The sequence below is a fragment of the Ovis aries genome, chromosome 3 (assembly GCF_016772045.2).
Source record: "Ovis aries strain OAR_USU_Benz2616 breed Rambouillet chromosome 3, ARS-UI_Ramb_v3.0, whole genome shotgun sequence".
Lineage (NCBI taxonomy): Eukaryota > Metazoa > Chordata > Mammalia > Artiodactyla > Bovidae > Ovis > Ovis aries.
Window position 1 is genome coordinate 206,572,657 of NC_056056.1, and position 20,536 is coordinate 206,593,192.

General features: G+C 37.7%; 1 protein-coding gene across 1 annotated transcript; it reads right to left on the reverse strand.

Moving 5' to 3' along the window:
• Positions 1-1,910: 1,910 nt before the first annotated feature.
• KLRG1 (killer cell lectin like receptor G1) lies at positions 1,911-19,608 on the reverse strand. The gene is made up of 5 exons (XM_027967914.3): positions 19,429-19,608; positions 16,415-16,519; positions 14,262-14,431; positions 3,504-3,604; positions 1,911-3,159 (listed from the first exon to the last, which is right to left on the reverse strand). The coding sequence occupies exons 1-5, from the start codon at positions 19,508-19,510 to the stop codon at positions 3,045-3,047; spliced, it is 573 nt and encodes a 190-aa protein (XP_027823715.2). The 5' UTR covers positions 19,511-19,608; the 3' UTR covers positions 1,911-3,044.
• Between the last annotated feature and the right edge of the window lie 928 nt (positions 19,609-20,536).

Sequence of the window (20,536 nt, forward strand, 5' to 3'; positions counted from 1 at the left end):
TAGAAGTAACACATGAAGAAAATAAGACTGTGACAAGAGCTTTGAAGAAACTAAACAAGCAGATGTCACAGAGACCTGGGAGACTGGCTGTTTTGGACAGAACAATCATATAGTATGCCTCAATACAAGCTCAGAGAAGTTAAGCATTTTTGCCTAAAGTCACACAGCAATTATTTGAAAAAGGATTTGAGGAAAGGTTACTCTTGGGGACGTCCCTGGCAATCCAGAGGTTAAGATTTCACCTTTCAATGCAGGGGGTGCAGGTTCAGTCTCTGATCAGGAAGCTAAGATTCCCACATGCCTGACAGCCAGAAAATCAAACGTAAAACAGAAGCAATATTGTAACAAATTCAATAATGATTTTTAAAATGGTCTATGTCAAAAAAAAACCCTTAAAAAGCTGGTCTTATTGATTCCAGCATCAGTGCTCTACCCACTGCCTTCCCACAGCTCTCAAGAGGGGACAAGGCATTTTCTAAGGAAAAATATATAGGAGGAACCCCAGTGGCTCAGTGATAAAGAATCCACCTGTAATGTGGGAGACACAGGTTCAATCCCTGGGTTAGGAAGATGCCCTGAAGAAGGAAATGGCTACCCACTCCAGTATTCTTGCCTGGAGAAACCTAGGGACAGAGGAGCCTAGGGGGCTCCATCCATGGAGTTACAAAAGAGGTGGACACAACTGAGCAACTGAGCACACACACACATACAAGGAACCAGTGTAACTAACAGTCTTCAGGAAAGCATTTGAGCATTCCATACCTGTCACAGCTAGCAGCATTTAGATGCAAATAGTTGCTTACAAGTCATGCAGGGCCTTGCAAGCCATGAAAAACTGTTTAAGCAGAAAATAGGAAGAACTAAGAGGAAAAAAACTTTTAGATCTTTACTGGTGATCTAGAGAGCACATTCTAGCCCATCTTTGGAGAGATATCACATACATAACATCTTGGGACATCACTGTAGCTAAGGCAAGAAAAGTCTAAGAGCAGTCTTGGCATCCATGACAAAATTTGTCCAGTGAGGTCACTGACCCTATCTCCACGTAACCAAAGATGTGGCCCTTTTGAAGACAGGCAGGACTTGTTTTGAGGGGGCAGAGAAACTGCAACTTTTTTAAAAGTTTGTGGTTTTTGTTTTTTTTTTTTTTAATTTATTTGGCTGCATCAGGTCTTAGTTGTAGCATTCGGGCTCTAGCTATGGGGCACGTGGGATCTTAGTTCCTCAACCAGGGATCGAACCCACATTCCCTGCATTGGAAAGAAAGCCTCAGAAAATGCAACTTTTGAAAGTTGATCTAAAAGAGGGAAAAAAGAGAAGAAGGTGCATTAAGCAGGTCACTCAAAGCTCAAGTGGGACTACACAACTATTGCTAACTCTCCTTTTCCAGAGCAATAGAACCAAACTAGTCTTTCACCTGGGATGAGCTCAGAAAAGCCCTAGCCAGCGAACCCTTGAATGCACTGTCAAGGCCAAGCCACCTCACCAACATTAGAGCTCTACAGTGGTGTCAGAGGGTGAGGACTGGTTTCGTTTTGTCTTAATTACTATTGTTTTCAAGTTGTACAGGTAAAAGATAAAAACATTCTCATTTTTAAAAGCTCATCCTATAAAAGAAAAAATAAAGGAAGTAAGGTGGTTATTTATTTAATCATTTTAATATTGATAGATATTTAAATAGTTTCTAATTTTTTCCTGATGACTAGGTCTCTATACAGTATGTGTTCAGTGCCGAATAAAGGGTGCTATTCCCAAATATATTAATATATGTATGTAGCGTTCACCATTTCTAGATTAAACTAGTCCTCTGCTCAAATGTGTAGGATTAAGCGAGGATTCAGATATACCATGTTTCTTGCTCAATTCCTCTAATCAACTCATGAGCTAATAAAAACAACTAGAATAAGAAATTTTAAGTTCCATTTTTTTTTATTCAAGCATTGAATATTCACTGATACAAGCAAGCACTATTTTAGGTGTTTGGGATACAAGGTTGGATTTGATACAGTCTTTGTCCTAACAATAATACACAAGGGAAATTTAAATAAACATCACAATCCATATCATCAACAGTACAGAATTACAATCTCCTCATCATTCCCTCCTGTATCTTTTCTTTCTCTTTGCTTTACTGACCTACAATAAGCAGTTGTTTTATTTCTAAGATTCTATTGACAATGCTGTGCGTTCTTTCCCTTTAATTTTATTTGTCATTATGTCGTACTAATCCCTCCTCTATCTCTAAACGACACCTTGTTTCTCATCCATGCCCAACCCTACTAAGGATAAATAATGTTTTTCTTATTTTTTAGTCATTTGTGCCAAAAATAATTGGGAGATCAATCCACATAAACTGCTTCTGTAAATTTTCCTCTAAAATAATGCCTTACCAGACTGCCCACATTTCACATTGTGAAATTAATATGCAAATCACAGTCATAACAAGGAAAATATAGTCACACACTGGTTTATTCAGCCACAACTATGCATTTTTGAAAAAACTAAATTCAGTCAAGGCCAGTTATTTATGGAAGTCTGAAGAGCTGAGACACAAAGCACCACCCTGCTCTCTCTCATTCACCTTCCACAACTTATTTCAAGTTTTACCTGCAAAGAGGCACTGTTAGGATAAAAACATATTATTGGGGAGGAGTAGCATGTCAACCCACTAGCACACAGAAAAACCCTGTAGTACACTGGCAATAGCACATATTTGCACAGATTTCATCAGCTCAGCTCAGAATATAACATTTTAAAGGTACATTTCTGACAGAGATGATGGGGATGACTAAGCCAACAACCTTAGTCACTAGAGAGAGGGATACTAAAAACCTTATCTATTTCACAAATTTACCTACACTCTTTAAAGTGTTAAGATAACATCTAAGTTCTCGCAAAGAGAGTCCAGCAAGAAGCCATCAATCCCAGGGAGGCGGCATTAATTTCACATCTAATTTATGTGCTAGAAGGGCAGCACTCACTAAAGGTGTACTCACGAGAGGTCATCTCCCTCTTTTTAGGGAGCCACAGGACAGAATAAACATTTATCCACGTCTGGCCTTCTTACAGACCCACGGAAAAGGAACTTCACAGCTAGAGGCTTGGAGACCATCTTTGCTGATGGTACCACACTTCTGTACCAAGCTGTTTGAAGCAATTCTGTAAGGAACCAAAAAAATCAATCACTTAAGATGACGTGCAGTAAAGGAGTTCTCAAGCATGAGAAAAAAAAAAAAAAAGAGCAAATTCTTTCTCCCATTCAGACCTCACTTCTCTCAGCTCCCAAAACTGGAGAATAAAAATTACTCATTGTCCTCTTGAAAATGTCCTCTCTTTTTTTCTTGCCCTTATCAACTATTGATTTCCTTCCTAGTTTCCTTTTCCTTTCCTCTCCTCTCCATCCATTATCCTTGATCTATTTCCCCAGACATATAATTTCTTTTCCCCTTTTCTTTTCTCTTCTCCCTCTCTCTCTCTCTCTGCACTCTTTTGAAGCCCCTTACCTTGAGACATTTAAGGCTGATCCATCTTCCCACCTCCAGCCAGAACTGTTTCTCAGACCAATCCAGTAAAATTCCTGACTGAGGAGATTTTGGAGCCAGATCTAAATGAGAGGTTGCAGAAGATGAAAAAAGGTAGGAAAAAATGCAGAAAGTTTAAAACGAGATGTAGGGTCATGGTAACACTGTTATTCCTTACACCCTCTCTCATCACTGTTATTTATGAACTGAATGTGTGTGTCCCCTCCCTCCCCAGATTGCTATGTTGAAGCTCTGATATCACAAAGTGATGGCATTTGGAAGTAGCCTTTGGGCAGTAATTAGGTTTAGATGCGGTCTTCAGGGTGGGACCCATACTAAAAATGGGATTGAAAGTGAAAGTGAAGTCTCTCAGTAGTGTCCGGCTCTTTGCGACCCCATGGACTGTAACCTACCAGGCTCCTCCATCCATGGGATTCTCCAGGCAAGAATACTGGAGTGGGTTGCCATTTCCATCTCCAGGGGATATTCCCAACCCAGGGATTGAACCCGAGTCTCCCGCCTTGCAGCCCAACGCTTTAACCTCTGAGCCACCAGGGAAGCACCCCCCCCCAAAAAAATGGGATTAATGCTCTTAAAGAAGAGGAGAAGGCTTCCCAGGCGGCTTAGTGGTAAAGAATCCACCTGCCAATGACATAAGACATAAGATATGTGGGTTTGATCCCTGGATCAGGAAGATCCACTGGAGGAGGGCATGGCAACCCACTCCAGTATTCTTGTCTAGAGAATTTCATGGACAGAGGAGCCTGGCAGGCTACAGTCCATAGGATAACAAAAAGTCAGACATGACTGATGCGACTTAGCATGCAGTCTCTCACCACCACATGAGAATGCAGCTGTCTACAAGCCAGGAAGAAGTTTCTCACCAGAAACCAAGTCTACCAGCATCTTGATCATGGACTTGGCCTCCAGAACTCTGAGAAAGAAATGTCTGCGGCCTAAGCTCCCCCACCCTATCTATGGTTTATAGCAGTCCTAGCAGACTGAAACAACCACCTACTGCAAATAACTACTCTCTCTTTCAAACCTTCATTCTAGAGATGTGTTGGTTGCAGAGTGCAATACTTCCTAGAATTGAACTTCATGCCTATAATTACATTCTGAGATCATGACAGATAAGATAGCTATTACATCTCTACCTTCCAACGCAACTTCTTCCTTGATTAGATGGAGCACCAAATAGGTATTCAGATAAATACCAGATAAATATATATTCAGATAACTTTGAAAGAAGAAAAGCTAAATACTGCTGTGAACACACTCATATTTCACATCATCATTTAACATATATGTTATTATTAAACTTGCAACAATGTATTTGCATTGTTATTTTTTCCCCCACTAAACTCCCATTCTCCAAGTCCTCATCAATCTTGCATATGGCAAGAAAAAATAAACACAGTTCTTAAGGAAAAAGCTGATGGTAAGGTTAAGTTGGTTATACTCTTTACATGTCCCAAGCTACCCACTAGAATACAAATAAGATTCTTTGCTCTGTTGAGTCTGACCGGAAAATGAAGGAGTTTATATCCTAATGGAATTGTCTCTAGAAATAAAATGGATTAAAATATAGGTTAAATCCCAGAAGATTAATTTTGTATAGGATTTGGTGCTAGTGTAATAAATATATTTAGCAACAAGTAAACTACCACCTTGGATATGGCCCTATATTCCCAGCAAGTACTTCATTGTGTATGCTGGTGGGGGGACAGAGTCTGAAGTGTAAAGGAAGGGTAGGATAAATGAAATGACATCCTAATTTCCAGATTAGCTGGAAACCTTTTGTGCATAATTTAAACAATTTGCTTAAAATGATTATTTAAATTAGGGAAAAAATGAGTTTATCCTCATTCTTCCAATGGGATTATAAGAAAAACTGTCCGTCTCTTTCTTCCTCGAATTAAACACAGAAATGAATAGACTTCATTCATTAAATAAATAAATAGATATAAACACAGACCTCAATTAGAGTCTGAAGAGCTGGGATTCGATAATACTCAAACTACAATCCTACACTTGATCACTACTCTCAAGATCCATACAATTCAAAGTCACATGATTCTGCCAGCTTACTACTTCTCACTGATGAGGCTGGACAGGGCAAATGTTTACTGGATCACTCTCACTTGAAAATCAACATCCCACTTGAAAGGAGCTTTTGGAACCAGAGTGCGATTATCTCTGGGTTCTACGGACTCATGAATGATGTGTATGCGTTACTGTAGAAGCAGCATAAAAGCATAAACAAGAGTGTTTATTGCAAGGGTGTGACCTCAGAAGGCTTATCTTGCGGAGAAGGTGTGAACTAGAGCAATGAGGTGCTATGTCACTTTAGAACTAGTAATGTTTGGTTATACCTTAGAGAGGAAAAAGTACAAAACCTAAAAGCAAGATGAAGACAGAACACAAATGAAACCAGATACATTTTTTTCTTTCCTTTTCATTTTATTTTTAAGGTCAATATTTATGTCTTACACACGCACACATATGCTTTTGCAGGCAATATTTTTAAATTATAATCAAAATACTGCTAAGGTATAGAACATACTCCTTACGCTGCCAAAATGAACATGGTTTACAGGATATAGCTAAGATATTTCAACCCGTATGGAGATAAACTACTAAAATACCAAAGCTACTAAACTGGACATATCTTTGACTGGCTAACAATTTCGGGGACTATATAGTAAATAACTAACCTCAAGGAAATAATTCATAAAAATATGTTTGTAGCTACTTAAAAATTGGAAATCAGATTTTTTTCTAGAAATAGGAAAACAGTTAAGCAAAAATATAATAATATAGACTTTTTAAAGATAAGTATCTGTAATCATTTAACGTGTGGAAAAAGGAATGAAATTATGCTACGTTAGAAAAGCAAAACATAAACATATGGTATCCAAAAAGCCTAGATATTTACATAGGGTAAATATGTAATTTTAAATAACAGGTATGTTATATTTTCAAATAATATAATTTACGTTTTTTTTCAATCTCCAGACACTTTTTCAGGTGAAGTATGTAAAACAATACATGTAGTTCTTAATTTGAAAAAAAAGAAAAGTACAATATGGTGCACCTGTAAAATTATTTAAATCTATTGTTTTCAATTTAGAGTTACTTCACTTGAAAATGTGTCTGGAAGGCTGAATAAACACACATTGAGCATATTACATGAAAGTTTAACAAATATACTATTTAAAAATAACTTTATCCTCTGTTTCCAGACTTTTCAAATATATCCTATAGAATGAAAGCACTGACTGCTGCTGCTGCTGCTGCTAAGTCGCTTCAGTCCTGTCCGACTCTGTGCAACCCCATAGACGGCAGCCCACCAGGCTCCCCCATCCCTGGGAATCTCCAGGCAAGAACACTGGAGTGGGTTGCCATTTCCTTCTCCAATGCATGAAAGTGGAAAGTGAAAGTGAAGTCGCTCAGTCGTGTCCAACTCTTAGAGACCCCATGGACTGCAGCCTACCAGGCTCCTCCGCCCATAGGATTTTCCAGGCAAGAGTACTGGAGTGGGGTGCCATTGCGTTCTCCAAAGCGTTGACTACTAGCATATAAAAACATGCAGATACCTTAAGAGATTGAAGGGAAACTTGACAGGGTACAAAATTATTAGAATTTAATATTGACAAGAATTTCCCCTATAATTTTGTGTATGTGCACAATACTAAAAGTTAGTGAGCTTTGCTCGGGAAACAGAGCACTCTCTTTAAAAGAGTGAAATGTTGGGGTCCCACCAACTGGGGTGGCAGGAGGACCCACATTCCCGCTTCCCTAAGTCTCCAGGGAGCACCTGCCCACAGACACCGGGCACGTTCTTGCTCCCTGCAACGCCCAGGAGGGACGTCGGCTCCACCCAGGGAGCAACAAAGGAGGAACCCAAGAGATGAGGTTCTCGGCTAACCTGCTCCTGCAAAAAAGAGGAAATCAGAGTGGAAGCCAAAAAATGGTGGCAGGAAAGGATAAAATTTCAAATCAAAAAAAAAAAAAAAAAAAAAAACTCCACAAACAAAAGGGGGAAAAGGAGAACGAGGGAAACAGGCTAACCAAGAGACAAGATTTACCTGCAGAAAACAGAAACTAAGAGAGAGGAGAACCCAGCCACTGATGAAGCAGGAGACAAAAGAAGCCAAATCTGATTCAGATCACCGCCCTGTCTTAGTGGTCCCTGTCTCCTTTCTTGTACAATACAGGGCAATATGTTTATCAACTATTTTGTAAATGCAAAATTGTGAGTAGCTCTGGAAACATTTTTAAGAAGGAGGAAATTCAACGTTATTCCATTTTTTAAGTGCTAACTGCTTTTCTTTAAGAGGTGAAATCGTTTACTGGTTTGTTTGTTTGTTTGTTGTTGTTGTTGTTTTTGGTACAACCAGAAAATAGAGGGATATTGAATACAGAGGCTTTGATTGTCTTGGGTGTCAGCTTAACATTGCATAGAGGGGGTAGATTTTACATCCTCCAATACAAAGCACACTAAATAGCAATTTGGAGTCAGTTGTGTGTTTAACATGTCTTGGACACTTTGAATTACTTTTATTCCCATGTTGGTTTTGGTGAAATTGTTTCTTAAAGAAAAACCATGCCTTGATCTCCACTCTCCCTGTCAGAATTTTGTGTACTCTGTAACATCTTTGTTCAGGTAGTCCCGTTTTCCTAGTAACTTTCTTCATCTGCTGTGAAAGATTAATGTCATATACACTACTAATGAATTTTCAAATTGTGAATCTGTGGGACATATGATATAACAGTGTATGAACACTTGAAGGCATTCATACTTAACATACTATTAAGACAAGTCTGCCTTCACATTTTAAACTGGAGAGTAACTTGGATAATTGTTCAGAAAAGAATCACAATTACATGGGGTTTTTCTTAGATTTTTGGTACAAATGTTAAGAATTATACACAAATTTAAACTTCTGTATACCGGTAAATCCTAAAGAAAATCAACCCTGAATATTCATTGGAAGGACTGGTGCTGAAGCTAAAGCTACAATGCTTTGGCCACCTGATGCAAAGAGCTGACTCACTGGAAAAGACCCTGATGCTGGGAAAGACTGAAGGCAGGAGAAGGGGATGACAGAGGATGAGATGGTTGGATGGCATCAGTGACTCAATGGACATAAGTTTGAGCAAGCTCTGGGAGATAGTAAAGGACAGGGAAGGTTGGCAGGCTACAGTCCATGGGTTCACAAAGAGTCAGACACGACTTATCGACTGAACAACACAGCAAAATACTGATCCTCAAAACCATCAGTACAGTTTCAATTATGAAAGAAAAAAAATAGTAAAACACTGTCCATCAACAGGTGAATGGATAAACAAAATGTGGTCCTATCCATGTAACGGAATAGTATTCAGAGTATTCAGCCTTTAAAAGGAATGAAATTCTGATAACTGCTACAGCATAGATGTACCTTGGAAATATGCCAAACAAAAGAAGCCAATGAAATGAAATAAGTCAGATACAAAAGGACATAAGAGGAAAATTCAGAGATAAAGATTAGACTAGTAATCACCAGGGTCTGAGGGGTGGGGTTATGGGGAGTTACTGTTAAATGGGTGTGGAGTTTCTGTTTGGGGTGATATAAAAGGTTCTGGAAATGAACAGTGGTCACAGTTGTAAAACGATCTGAATATACTTAATTCCACTTAATTATATACTTGAAAATTGTCAAAATAGTAAGTTGAATGTTATTGATGCTTTACCACACTTTTTAAGTTAAAAAAAAAAAAAAGGAGTGAGAAGTATCCTAACCTACCTACCAAAGGTATGCTTTGGGGCGAAGTTCATAATGGTTGCTTTATCTGGTTATGAAGAAAAGGGTGGCAAACACACACACATTACCAGACTACAAAGACCTCAAATAAAACAATTCTCCTATCATCTACCATCTGCTTCCAGCCATTTAGTTCTATCTTCTAACACATCATTTCAGATTTCGTCAGAAGGGAAAAACTCAATTCAACAAATCATAATTTACTTTGTGATACATATTTTACTGAAATTTCACACTCTGGGAGACAGAAAAGAAAAACAAAAGTTATTTCAAATCTGGGCTTTATTTCAAGTGTCAAGGAGAATTAAAGTGGAAAGAAGGAAAACTAAAATGAAGTGATTCCTCCTACGTTAAAAAAAAAAAAATGTCACATAGATTGTTCTCAATTAATACTTGTAACGATTCTGGAAAAAAAAATTTCTGCACTTGGTACATGAGGAAATTGAGAGTCAAAGAGGTTAAGAAACTTTCTGAAGCTCACATAGCTAGTAAGCAATTTAGTAAAAACAAACTCATGTCTGTCTGAAAGAAATTAAGCTCTTTTCATTACCTGAATCTACTTTACATTATGGGGGAAAGTGACCATGTTATCATAGTGTTTGTAGTCACAGAAGGAAATTCGATATAATTAGATGGCTTCTCTGGTGACTCAAAGGGTAAAGAGTCTGCCTGCAATGTGGGAGACCTGGGTTCAGTCCCTGGGTCGGGAATATCCCCTGGAGAAGGAAATGGCAACCCACTCCGGTACTCTTGCCTGGAAAATCCCATGGACAGACAAGCCTGGTAGGCTACAGTCCATGGGGTCGCAGAGTCGGACACGACTGAGTGACTTCACTTTCACTTTCACTTCCCTAAATACAAGAAAAGACAATATTGAAATTTCAGGGAGAAGATAGGAACAATCCCAAAGTCACAAATTCTAATAGGGATGATAGTTCAAGTTGAACGAGAGATTGTTAAAGCAATAAAGTCTGAAGATATAATCTCAAATTATGATAATGAGGAAGAAAGACGTTATGCAGCGAGGAGCATCAGGATAGGTTGAAAGAAACCAAAGTATTTCCACAGGGAAAACTCTTTAGTCAATATATATTTTAAAATAACACACCAACAACTATAAGAAACAAAAGTTAACAATCAAAATAAACTTATCTATATGGAGAAAAAACAACAACAAAAATCAAGAATTTGAACATATCTAAAGATCAGTTCTTCAGATGATGATTGCAGCCGTGAAATTAAACGATGCTTATCCTTGGAAGAAAAGTTATGACCAACCTAGATACCATACTGAAAAGCAGAGACATTACTTTGCCAACAAAGGTCTGTCTAGTCAAGGCTATGGTTTTTCCAGTGGTCATGTATGGATGTGAGAGTTGAACTGTGAAGAAAGCTGAGTGCCAAAGAATTGATGCTTTTGAACTGTGGTGTTGGAGAAGACTCTTGAGAGTCCCTTGGACTGCAAGGAGATATAACCAATCCATTCTAAAGGAGATCAGCCCTGAGATTTCTTAGGAGGGAATGATGCTAAAGCTGAAACTCCAGTACTTTGGACACCTCATGCGAAGAGTTGACTCATTGGAAAAGACTCTGATGCTGGGAGGGATTGGGGGCAGGAGGAGAAGGGGACGACAGGATGAGATGGCTGGATGGCATCACTGACTCGATGGATGTGAGTCTGAAAGAACTCGGGAGTTGGTGATGGACAGAGAGGCCTGGCGTGCTGTGATTCATGGGGTCGCAAAGAGTCAGACATGACTGAGCAACTGAACTGACTGAACTGAAAGATAAATTCAAAGAACAGGAAGAGCAAAAAAGAGTAGTTGCCATAAGATAAACAGAACACTGAGGAAATAATAGAACAATCCAACTTCAATTTTTTTTCTCAAAAATAAAATAAATCTTGAAGTCCAAGACACAAAAAAGAGATAATAAGTGAACACATCAGCATATAATTTTCATTTTAAATAAATTTTTAAGGATAGTAAAAAAAAAAAATAAGTGAACACCTCACTATTTAAAAATATTTAAATCCCAAGGGCCATAAAATATACATCCTACATTCAAATTCAAATAATATTCTAAACATGTACAGCAAAGAAAAGGAACCAGAAGACAAATAACTGGAAAAGTGATTTCATTTTTCAGCGTGCACAAGATGGATTCTGAAAGCTGTCAAACACAATATTTCTGTAAGACTTTAAAAGGTAGGTTGGTATGGACTTTAAAATCTGGCTCTGTAAAGAAAGTTTGGCTCTGTCAGATTTGTAGCCTTGGACTTGCTCACTAACTCTTCTGAATTTTATTCGCTCAATGAAATAGAGTGGTTGAAGTCTACTTCATAGAATATGCTGTGAATATTAAGAATAATAAAATAGAAGTGAATTCCTATCACATAGCAAGTGCTCAACACACAGTAGTTTCTATTTTTATTATTTTCATTATAAGCTTGGGTATCTATAACGGATCTAATAGAGGGACTGTAGTTATATATCTTACTGAAAGATAACTATTTACCAGTGTAAGAGGGACACTTCTGATAGCCTTGGAGCCTCTAGCATAGAGCAAACTAATTCCCTAGCAGTATTCTCCACCACTGGAATGTGAGATAACTTTGGTTTTCATAGATTTTTATGCTGTTTTGGTAGCTGTTCAGACCTAAGTAGCGCTAGCGGTAAAGAATCTGCCTGCCAATCCAAGAGACCCAAGAGATGCAAGTTCGATCCCTGGGTTGGGAAGATCCCTTGGAGGAGGGCCATAGCAACCCACTGCAGTATTCTTGCCCAAAGAATTCCATGGGTAATGGAGCCTGGCGGGCTACAGTCCCTACTCTACAAAGAGTAGAACACAACTGAAGTAACTTATCATGTGCAATCCTAGGAAAAGCAAGCATTTATCTTAAATTAGTATATAAATATTGCCATGAGAATAAAAGAATAATGACACTGGTACAACAAAGTCAACAGACTAGATATAAGTCAAGTTGATTTTACAAGATCTTACAAAAGCTGAGGGCAAGAAAAAGAATTAGGCCAGAGAACCAAGCAAAATTCCACAGGAAAATCAGATATAAGACTTATCTGTAGTTGCTATGCAATCTCTCAGGAATATTCTACTGAGAGCATAGAATATCCTTTCCAGGACTGGTCCGAATCAAGGATCCTTAAAAGGAAATAAACCAGTTTTGGAAATGCAGCCAGTCTAACTCTGTTCAGCTTACTCAACGGTAGATCGGGATTTACAGTAAGTAGAGAAAGAATGGAAAGATGAAATCCTTTAACACTCATCCATTCTTCCAGGGGACCTCAGAGAAACAGAACCACGCCCACCTCCCAGCTATCCTGGGCTGAAGCTGTCATTATCACACTGCAATTATGGTAGCTGCCTCTCTGCAATTCTCCAAGGCACTGTCTTGTATTATGATTCACTACTCTGTTTATCAGTGTTTGCTCAACAGTATTTCAAGCTGTCTGCTCACTTCTGCTATTGATTTCACTTAGCCTAAGAACTCAGATGCAGTTGTATCAGAATGAGAATAGGAGTTGCTGCAAAAAGATCCAGAAAGCAAGGTTATTATTACCAGGTGCCATAAAACCACAATTCAGTAAGTCTAAAGAATACACCCCAGTGCATTCTGTCACCTAGTTTATGGAAGGATAAAGGAAAAGTAAATCACAGAAGTGGACTGATTTGAAGTTAGAGTGTATGCAGAATTTCAAAGGAATGAGTATTCTTTTGACAGACAACAGGAAACCAGATGCTTTAGTCTTCTCTTAAAATAGGAAGTTACAGACTTTATAGACCATATGTTTTCTCCAACTGCTTCAGAGTAATTCATTGCCTGTCAGAATTTCCCCCAAGGGATGTTTAATATTGTTGAATTCTTAATAAACTCTTCTCTGTGAATCTACCCCAAAAGGAAGTTGTAAAACAATATCAAAACACAAAACTCAGCATGAAATTAGCACAAAATCCTAAGGAGGATTCCTTATTCTCTTTGCATATGTTATTCAAGTTGACTAGTTAGAATTTGATTGATTTTCATACCAGGTAACCTCAGGATGTCAACTCCTTGTGTTACTTTGAGATGCTCCAGGATTCATAAAGAACTCATTTCCTGACAGTTAGGTGGACAGGAAGGATCTGAGAGGCCAGTAGGAAGAGGAGCCCAGCAGTTCAACTCTGCGAGGAGTGTAAAGTCACACTCACATACTTTCCTTCCTTCTTTCTCAAGTTTCTGAAACTGCTTCTTCCTCATGCCCTCAACACAATCCCAACTGATTCCTCTTCTAGACCTTTCTGAATTCAAATGAATGAAGGCAAAATATTATGAAGAAGGCATTAAGTCCCCAAGCTACCTCTCTTTCCCTCCATCCCAAGTTCCACCAGCTCTTACTGGTGAGAGAGAGCTCGTGAAACTTGTAAAGGGAGTAAAGTGCCTCTTTACTGTTACACTCATATGTGTCTGGATCTAATGATTCCTTTTATGAGATCTGCGAAAGTGAAGTGAAAGTGAAAGTTGCTCAGTCGTGTCTAACTCTTTGAGACCCCATGGACTATACAGTCCTTGGAATTCTCCATGCTAGAATATTGGATTGGGTAGCCTTTCCCTTATCCAGAGAATCTTCCCAATCCAGGGATCGAACCCAGGTCTCCAGCATTGCAGGCGGATTCTTCACTGGCTGAACCACAACGGAAGCCCTGTATTTATGGTCTAATTCTTCTCTGTAATACTCACCATCTTGCCACTTCCAACACACGCACACACACATGCATACATACCAATTGGAGCGTCTAGGCATATAAATGAGGGTTGGTGGGGGAGGAAAAGGAAAGAACATTCCTTTTGCTCCTCAGAAGAGGATACTTGATATATTTGAACAGCATTCTCCAACAAAATCTTCTACATTTACTAAATGTTTGCACTTACCATTTCCTTGCTGTCTTTAAACATAAGGAGATGCGCATCTTTGGCTAAGCAGAATTCCAGGCTAGAATTCCAGCTCTTTTTTTCCACTGAAAAGTAATAACAGTGGTCACCATGCCCCATCCAGAGGTCTGGGCAGTGAGGACAGCCGGCATAAGTGGGCAACTTGGAGCCTGGAAAAGAAGAGGTTTGGGCCACATGTTTATGGCAATGAAATTGGGGATAAACTCTCTTTCCTGCCCTCTACCTTTCAGATTAAGGTTTAGAGAAATGTACCACAATGCACGGTCTCAAATTAAATACCTCACAATGTCCAACTCTATTACTACTACTGAACATTCTGTTGAGCAAGGATGTGAAGGGGCAGGGAAGGAAATGGATACAAGCTGGCTGAGGACTGGGAGGAGAGTCCCTTGCTGGTGCTAGACATCAGCATGCACGTGTGCCATGTACACAACAGGTAACATAACAGTGTATCTGCGTGAATGTATCTCTGTGCTATTCATATAGGCTCAGAGCATACATTGTGTAACTGCATAATGCACGTTGCTTAACTCAGGTAGAATCTTTCAGAATATGCAACCTCAGTCTGACACTCCATAATAGTGCAAAAGAAAAGGACAGAACCTAGAAAGAACAAACTTATCTAGAATGAAAGGCTGTTTGGGGTTTGTTTTTTTTTTTTTAATCACAAATGCACTAAAAATTCACTGGAAATTGGATAAAAGACATACTTCATCAAAAAGAATTCATTCTAGACATTAAAAAAAAAAAAGATTTTCTGACAGAGAAGGATATCAGCTGCTAAAGCAAAAAGTCATGCCATTCTCCTCGCTGAGCTCTTTCATATACAGACACTCTCATTCCTTTAAAATGGTTGTGCTATAGATCTGTGAAAATGTAAGGGAACTGAATACACTTTTGAGGTCATTTCAATGAAAATTCCAAAATTCTATTGATTTTCTATTCCACAAGACATATTTGTATGTCTCCATAAACACAATCTCACAATAGGCATGTGTGAACCATTATATCCAGTGAGCATACGTGTGGATACATAATTGCAGAGCAGATTATATATCTATTCCAGATTTGAAGTTAAAAAGTGGAGGAAGTAGTCAACCTTTAGACAACCTTTCTGTAGGAAGGCCTGGCATGGGAACAGCATAGGGTTCTGGAGATCAAGCTATGAAGTTGACACCTTATAATTTGTGCTTTTTCCATACAACTGTGATGGTATCCAGCCTGAAGGAAAAATTCCTGACTTGCCTAGGAGTCTCCTTCTGTCAAAAGTTGAACTTGTATGTGACGTAGAGGTCCTAAGACTGAACCCTTAGTATCCCAATTAATAAAGTCTGTCTAACCTGTCACTTGGGGCTTCCCTAGTGGCTCAGTAAAGATCCACCTGAAATGCAGGAGACCTGGGTTCAATCCCTGGATTTGGAAGATCCCCTGGAGAAGGGAGTGGTTATCCACTCTAGTATTCTTGCCTGGGAAATCCCGTGGACAGAGGAACCTGGCAGACTACAGCCCACGGGGTCTCAGAAAGAGTCAGACACAACTTAGCAACAAAACAACAGCAATAGCCTGTCACTAACAATCATGCTCAAATAACAAAAACCTAAGTTAGAACTCTGGATTGTGAAACAGAAACCAAAGGCTCTCTGGATCATCATATATAAGGACCTAGAACTAAATCTAGCAAAGTTCATTTTAGAAAATGGGAAAGCTCATTAAATGGGAAAAATTAGAATATGCTTAATTAAATTACAGTATATCTCATATGAAAAGTTAAACACAATATTAAAATTATAATTTTATTTTCATGCTAAATATGGTAGTAGGTAGGAAAATGTTTATGACACAATATCAAACCAAAAAGCAATACACAAAATTATAACCATATTGTGAGCAGAACTATATCCAGCCTTATTGAAAAAAAAAAAAAAGTAAGGCAAGGGGGATTTTAGAGGACTTAACTGAAATCCTGTTAAAAGAATAAATACTTAACACAAAGTCATGTACTCAAAAACTAGAAGACTATGCCTGGGAGATACTCTTGTGTATGTTGGTTTATTTTGCTGGGATTATTTTTCAAGGTTTCTGTAAGGTTATATTGCTTTTATACACAAATTTTGGTTTAAGTTAGCACTTACCCCGGTACAGAATCCACTGCAATAGCAGCATACTTGCTAGAATGGTGGACAGAAGCCCCAAAGCTATCGCCACATGGTAAGCGCGAGGGCATCTCGAGGAAGAAGCTGCAAGAATAGAATCCAAAAAAATATCCTGAGTCAGAATAAAAGTCTAAAGAGAAAAGGTCAGGGAAGGATAGCTGGGATCTGGAAGCAATTTGGCCTGGTTGGAATTGCAATCCAGGCCTTAAAGTTTCCTTTCCTAGATCTGTCAAGGTCCATGCTCTGAAGTTGAGGGTGGCCACCGTCAACTTTATCAAGGAACATATTTTACTTATCCAGTGAAAGATACTTTTTGTTTTGAAACTGTGGCTTGCACAGTCTCATGCTTCAGTGGTGAGAATATAAATTGGAACAACTTCTTTGGATAGCAGTTTGGCTGTGTCCCAAAATCACAAAGGCATTAATTTTGCTTTTGACTCAGCAATTTCTCTTCAAGAAATTTTTCCTGCAGACATTCACACATGTATAAAATGTCATATTTTTAAGGCCACTCATAGCAACAATATTTGTAGGAGAAAAAGACTAAATTCAACCTAACTTTCTATCAATACAAGATAACTCAAATACATTTTAATGTAGCCATAAAGTCAATATGCAATTTCTAACAAAAAACAAAGACAAGCTTTTTTTTATATATATGGAGTGATTTTTCAAGGAATATAAAGGGAAACAGTTAACAAAACAGTCTGTGAAACACTGTATGTTAATTGGCATTTCTGAAAATAGACACATGCCTCTGATAAGGTTGCTTGCCTTGGGGAGGGGAAACAGGTCAATGGGGACAGAGATGGGAGAAAGACTTTTTCTTTTCTTCTGTACTTTTTAAATTTTGAACCATATAATGTATTATTTATTCAAAATTGAGATAAATAAAACTTAAATGAAAATAAAATGACACCTCACAAGTGCCTTGGAACCTGTCATAATTGGAAGAGTGATCAGTTTAGGTTGATAATTTGTTTAAGGATGGGACATTACTTCATATTAACTATGTTGTATACAATGTATACCAAGAATGGCATTATTTTCATTTGGAAAATAACAGATTTTTCACACCAATTTTTTATTTTAAAATGGTAGTGATCCCATAGTCTGATAGTGTAGGACTGATAGTGTGAAAGGCAAAAATTTATAAAGTAAGGCATTTAAATTCTAGTTTTGACTCCTTTATTTGATAACCTTTAATTTGGAAATGGAGAAAATAATTGTGCTTATTTGGGCCTCACTTTCAAATTTAAATTTTAGGTAAATGATACTGTAGATGTAGGTATCTATGATGTATTTTGAACTTCTTAAAGAAATTCATAGTGAAGATAACTTAAAATGAGAGGGTTCTGTATTTTAACTATTTGGACTGTTAAATCCAAAAGCATTTGATTTTTTAGTGACATAAAAAATACATTTGCACTATAAAAGAATATTTAATGAAATAAATGTTGATTTTAGATATTACACTAAGTGTAAAAAAGTATCAAAACATAATTGCATAAATTGTACATGTGCAACCACAATTCAGTTTTTAAAAATTAACTGAAATTTAATATTTTAATGTACTTTATATTAAAAGACTCTTAGTAAAGTACTTGTAGTAACATCAGTATAAAAAAGCAAAAATATGTCAAAATAGTGATGATCACCATGTTGTAAAATGATTAGTGATTTTATTTTATTACATCTGCTCTCATAGTTTCTCTAATTCCTATAATGAGCATGTAATGCTGTTTTAATTTCTCCTGGAGAAGGAAATGGCAACCCACTCCAGTATTCTTGCCTGGAGAATCCTACAATCTGTGGGGTCGCAAGAGTCGGACACGACTTAGCAACTAAACCACCACCAATACTTTTCTAAAGAGATTTTTAATATTGTTTTAATGCTCTTAACCTATTTTCCCATTCCCAAGCAGAACACCCCAGAAAGCTGGTGTAGAAATAAACATACTGGCAATAAATAAGAATGTGCAGTGTCCACTGGATACAAATAAAAAACCACTTGCCTGGAAATTAAAATTATAGTCAAGTTTCAACTTATCATGAATTGTGTGATCATATACATAAACTCTAAAATGCACATTCTTTTTGATTTAACATTTCTATTCCTTAGAAATTAGCACAGATATAACCCCAAAGAAGGAAAAATAAGTACAAATAAAATATTAAATGCTCTATAATTTACAGTAATAGAAATAAATCCAATGTCTAAGTATAGTGGAATGATTTAGCAAATTATAGCGGTAATTTACTTGTAATAATAAGACTATGAGGCAAAAAAGAAAGCTTATAGAGCTACACTAAAAAACGCATCTCATGGAAGTTTGCTCCCCAAGATATAAAATCAAATATTAATTTTGGCACTTACACAGTTATCTGCCTTCTCAGAAAGTGTTTTCTCAGGGTTCTATGTAAGAATGGTTTGTTTCATCTTCAAATTCCCAGAGTCACAGGGTCTAGTATCTGTAATGCTCTTAATACCTTCTTCCTACACTTGTCACCATTCTGGCTCAAGGGTGTGGGGAGGACCTAGTTATATGAAATAATTTATTTGCTGAAAAAATCTTAATATTACCCTGTGGCAAAATTATTGGTGTCCTTCTCTTCATTTCATAGCCAGAAAAACAGAGATGCCTAGAATTTGCACAGCTGGTCCACAGTTGCTCCAAACATTCACAAAGAGATAAAGTTCTCCCAACAAATTTCTTGCTTTAGTTCAGGAGCAATAAAGGCAAACAAAATTGCCCCAGCTTGTGTTTCATAGATAAGATGATAGAAGTGAAGGGTTAGAAAACAATTTACCTGAAACCTAAGATCAGATCCTCAGCCACATACAAAATCTTCATATTCCAACTCTGGACTTCAAAATGAACCAAAAGCGTTTCTCCAAATGACCCTCTACTCCAAATGTATTCTCCATCTTATTCATTCACCTAGCCTATGGTGACTATGGACAGTTTTCCACACTTGATTGGTTAACTCACCTTTTTGCTGCCATCGGTCATCCTTCAGAGCTTGGGGTGCAGCAGGAGACTTTATTATGGAATAAGTAACATTGTCAGTCATCTTCGTCTAATATCTTTCACATTCAGTTGAGAGAATAAAATTATACAAGCGTGAGTAGACAGGTGTAAGTGAGGAAACAGCCCAATCTCTAAACTGCTAGCAGGAAACTTGAAGGTTTTATTTAAAAAAAAAAAAAATGGGCCAGTATGACAAAAGCAGAAGTAATTTTTCAGGAAATGGTTCAAACTCTGGGGCTGCCTATAGAAATTAATATTCTAAACTCTGGTTTTTTGATGTTTTATTTATTTAACCTCACCATACTCTCTAGATGCTCATTAAGTACAAATTAAATTGACTCCCCATCTCACCTTTCTATTGACCGAGGAAACGTTGCCCTTAAATTCGGTAATTCAATTATGGAAACTGGAATAAAAATATGAGAGTGGTTCCTAGCTATGAATTTATCTCACATTTTATAGTTGCTTGTTCCCTTTTGAAGAAAACAGATGAAAAAATAAATAAATAAAAGGAAAACAGATGCATGCCAAATGGGACTGATCTCATTGTTCCTTGGAGCTTTGGGTAGTGGTATACAATAGAGAAATAGGTTGGTTTGCATGTGGCTAGAATCATGGGAGAAATGAGCTCTTGCCCAGATATATGTTCTGTGAGTGTGTTATACCTCTGTGTTCCCCAAAACATTCTCTCAATTATGATTTAGTCTTTACCCTTCACAGGCAAGAAATTTCATTTCATTTTCTCTCCTTGTTCTCTTATTTTTATATGCTGAGACAACCACAAAAAGGAATAAATTAAGTAAATACATAGTAAGGTGTCAGTTGCTATTGTTCAGTCGCTCAGTCGTGTTCAACTCTTTGCGACCTCATGGACTGCAGCACACCAGCCTTCCCTGTCCTTCACTATTTCACAGAGTTTGCTTAAACTCATGTCCACTGAGTCAATGATGCCATTCAACAATCTCATCCTCTGTTACCCTCTTCTCCTCCTGCCTTCAATCTTTCCCAAAATCAGGGTTTTTTCCAAAGAGTCGTCTCTTTGCATCAGGTGGCCAAAGTATTGGAGCTT

Coding starts and splice junctions, on each gene's coding strand:
- KLRG1 (XM_027967914.3), bottom strand. CDS start 19,510: ATGACTGACAATGTTACTTATTCCATAATAAAGTCTCCTGCTGCACCC. Junction 16,520..19,428: donor TGACCGATGGCAGCAAAAAG/GTGAGTTAACCA, acceptor CTATTCTTGCAG/CTTCTTCCTCGAGATGCCCT. Junction 14,432..16,414: donor GCAGTGGATTCTGTACCGGG/GTAAGTGCTAAC, acceptor CTTCTTTTCCAG/GCTCCAAGTTGCCCACTTAT.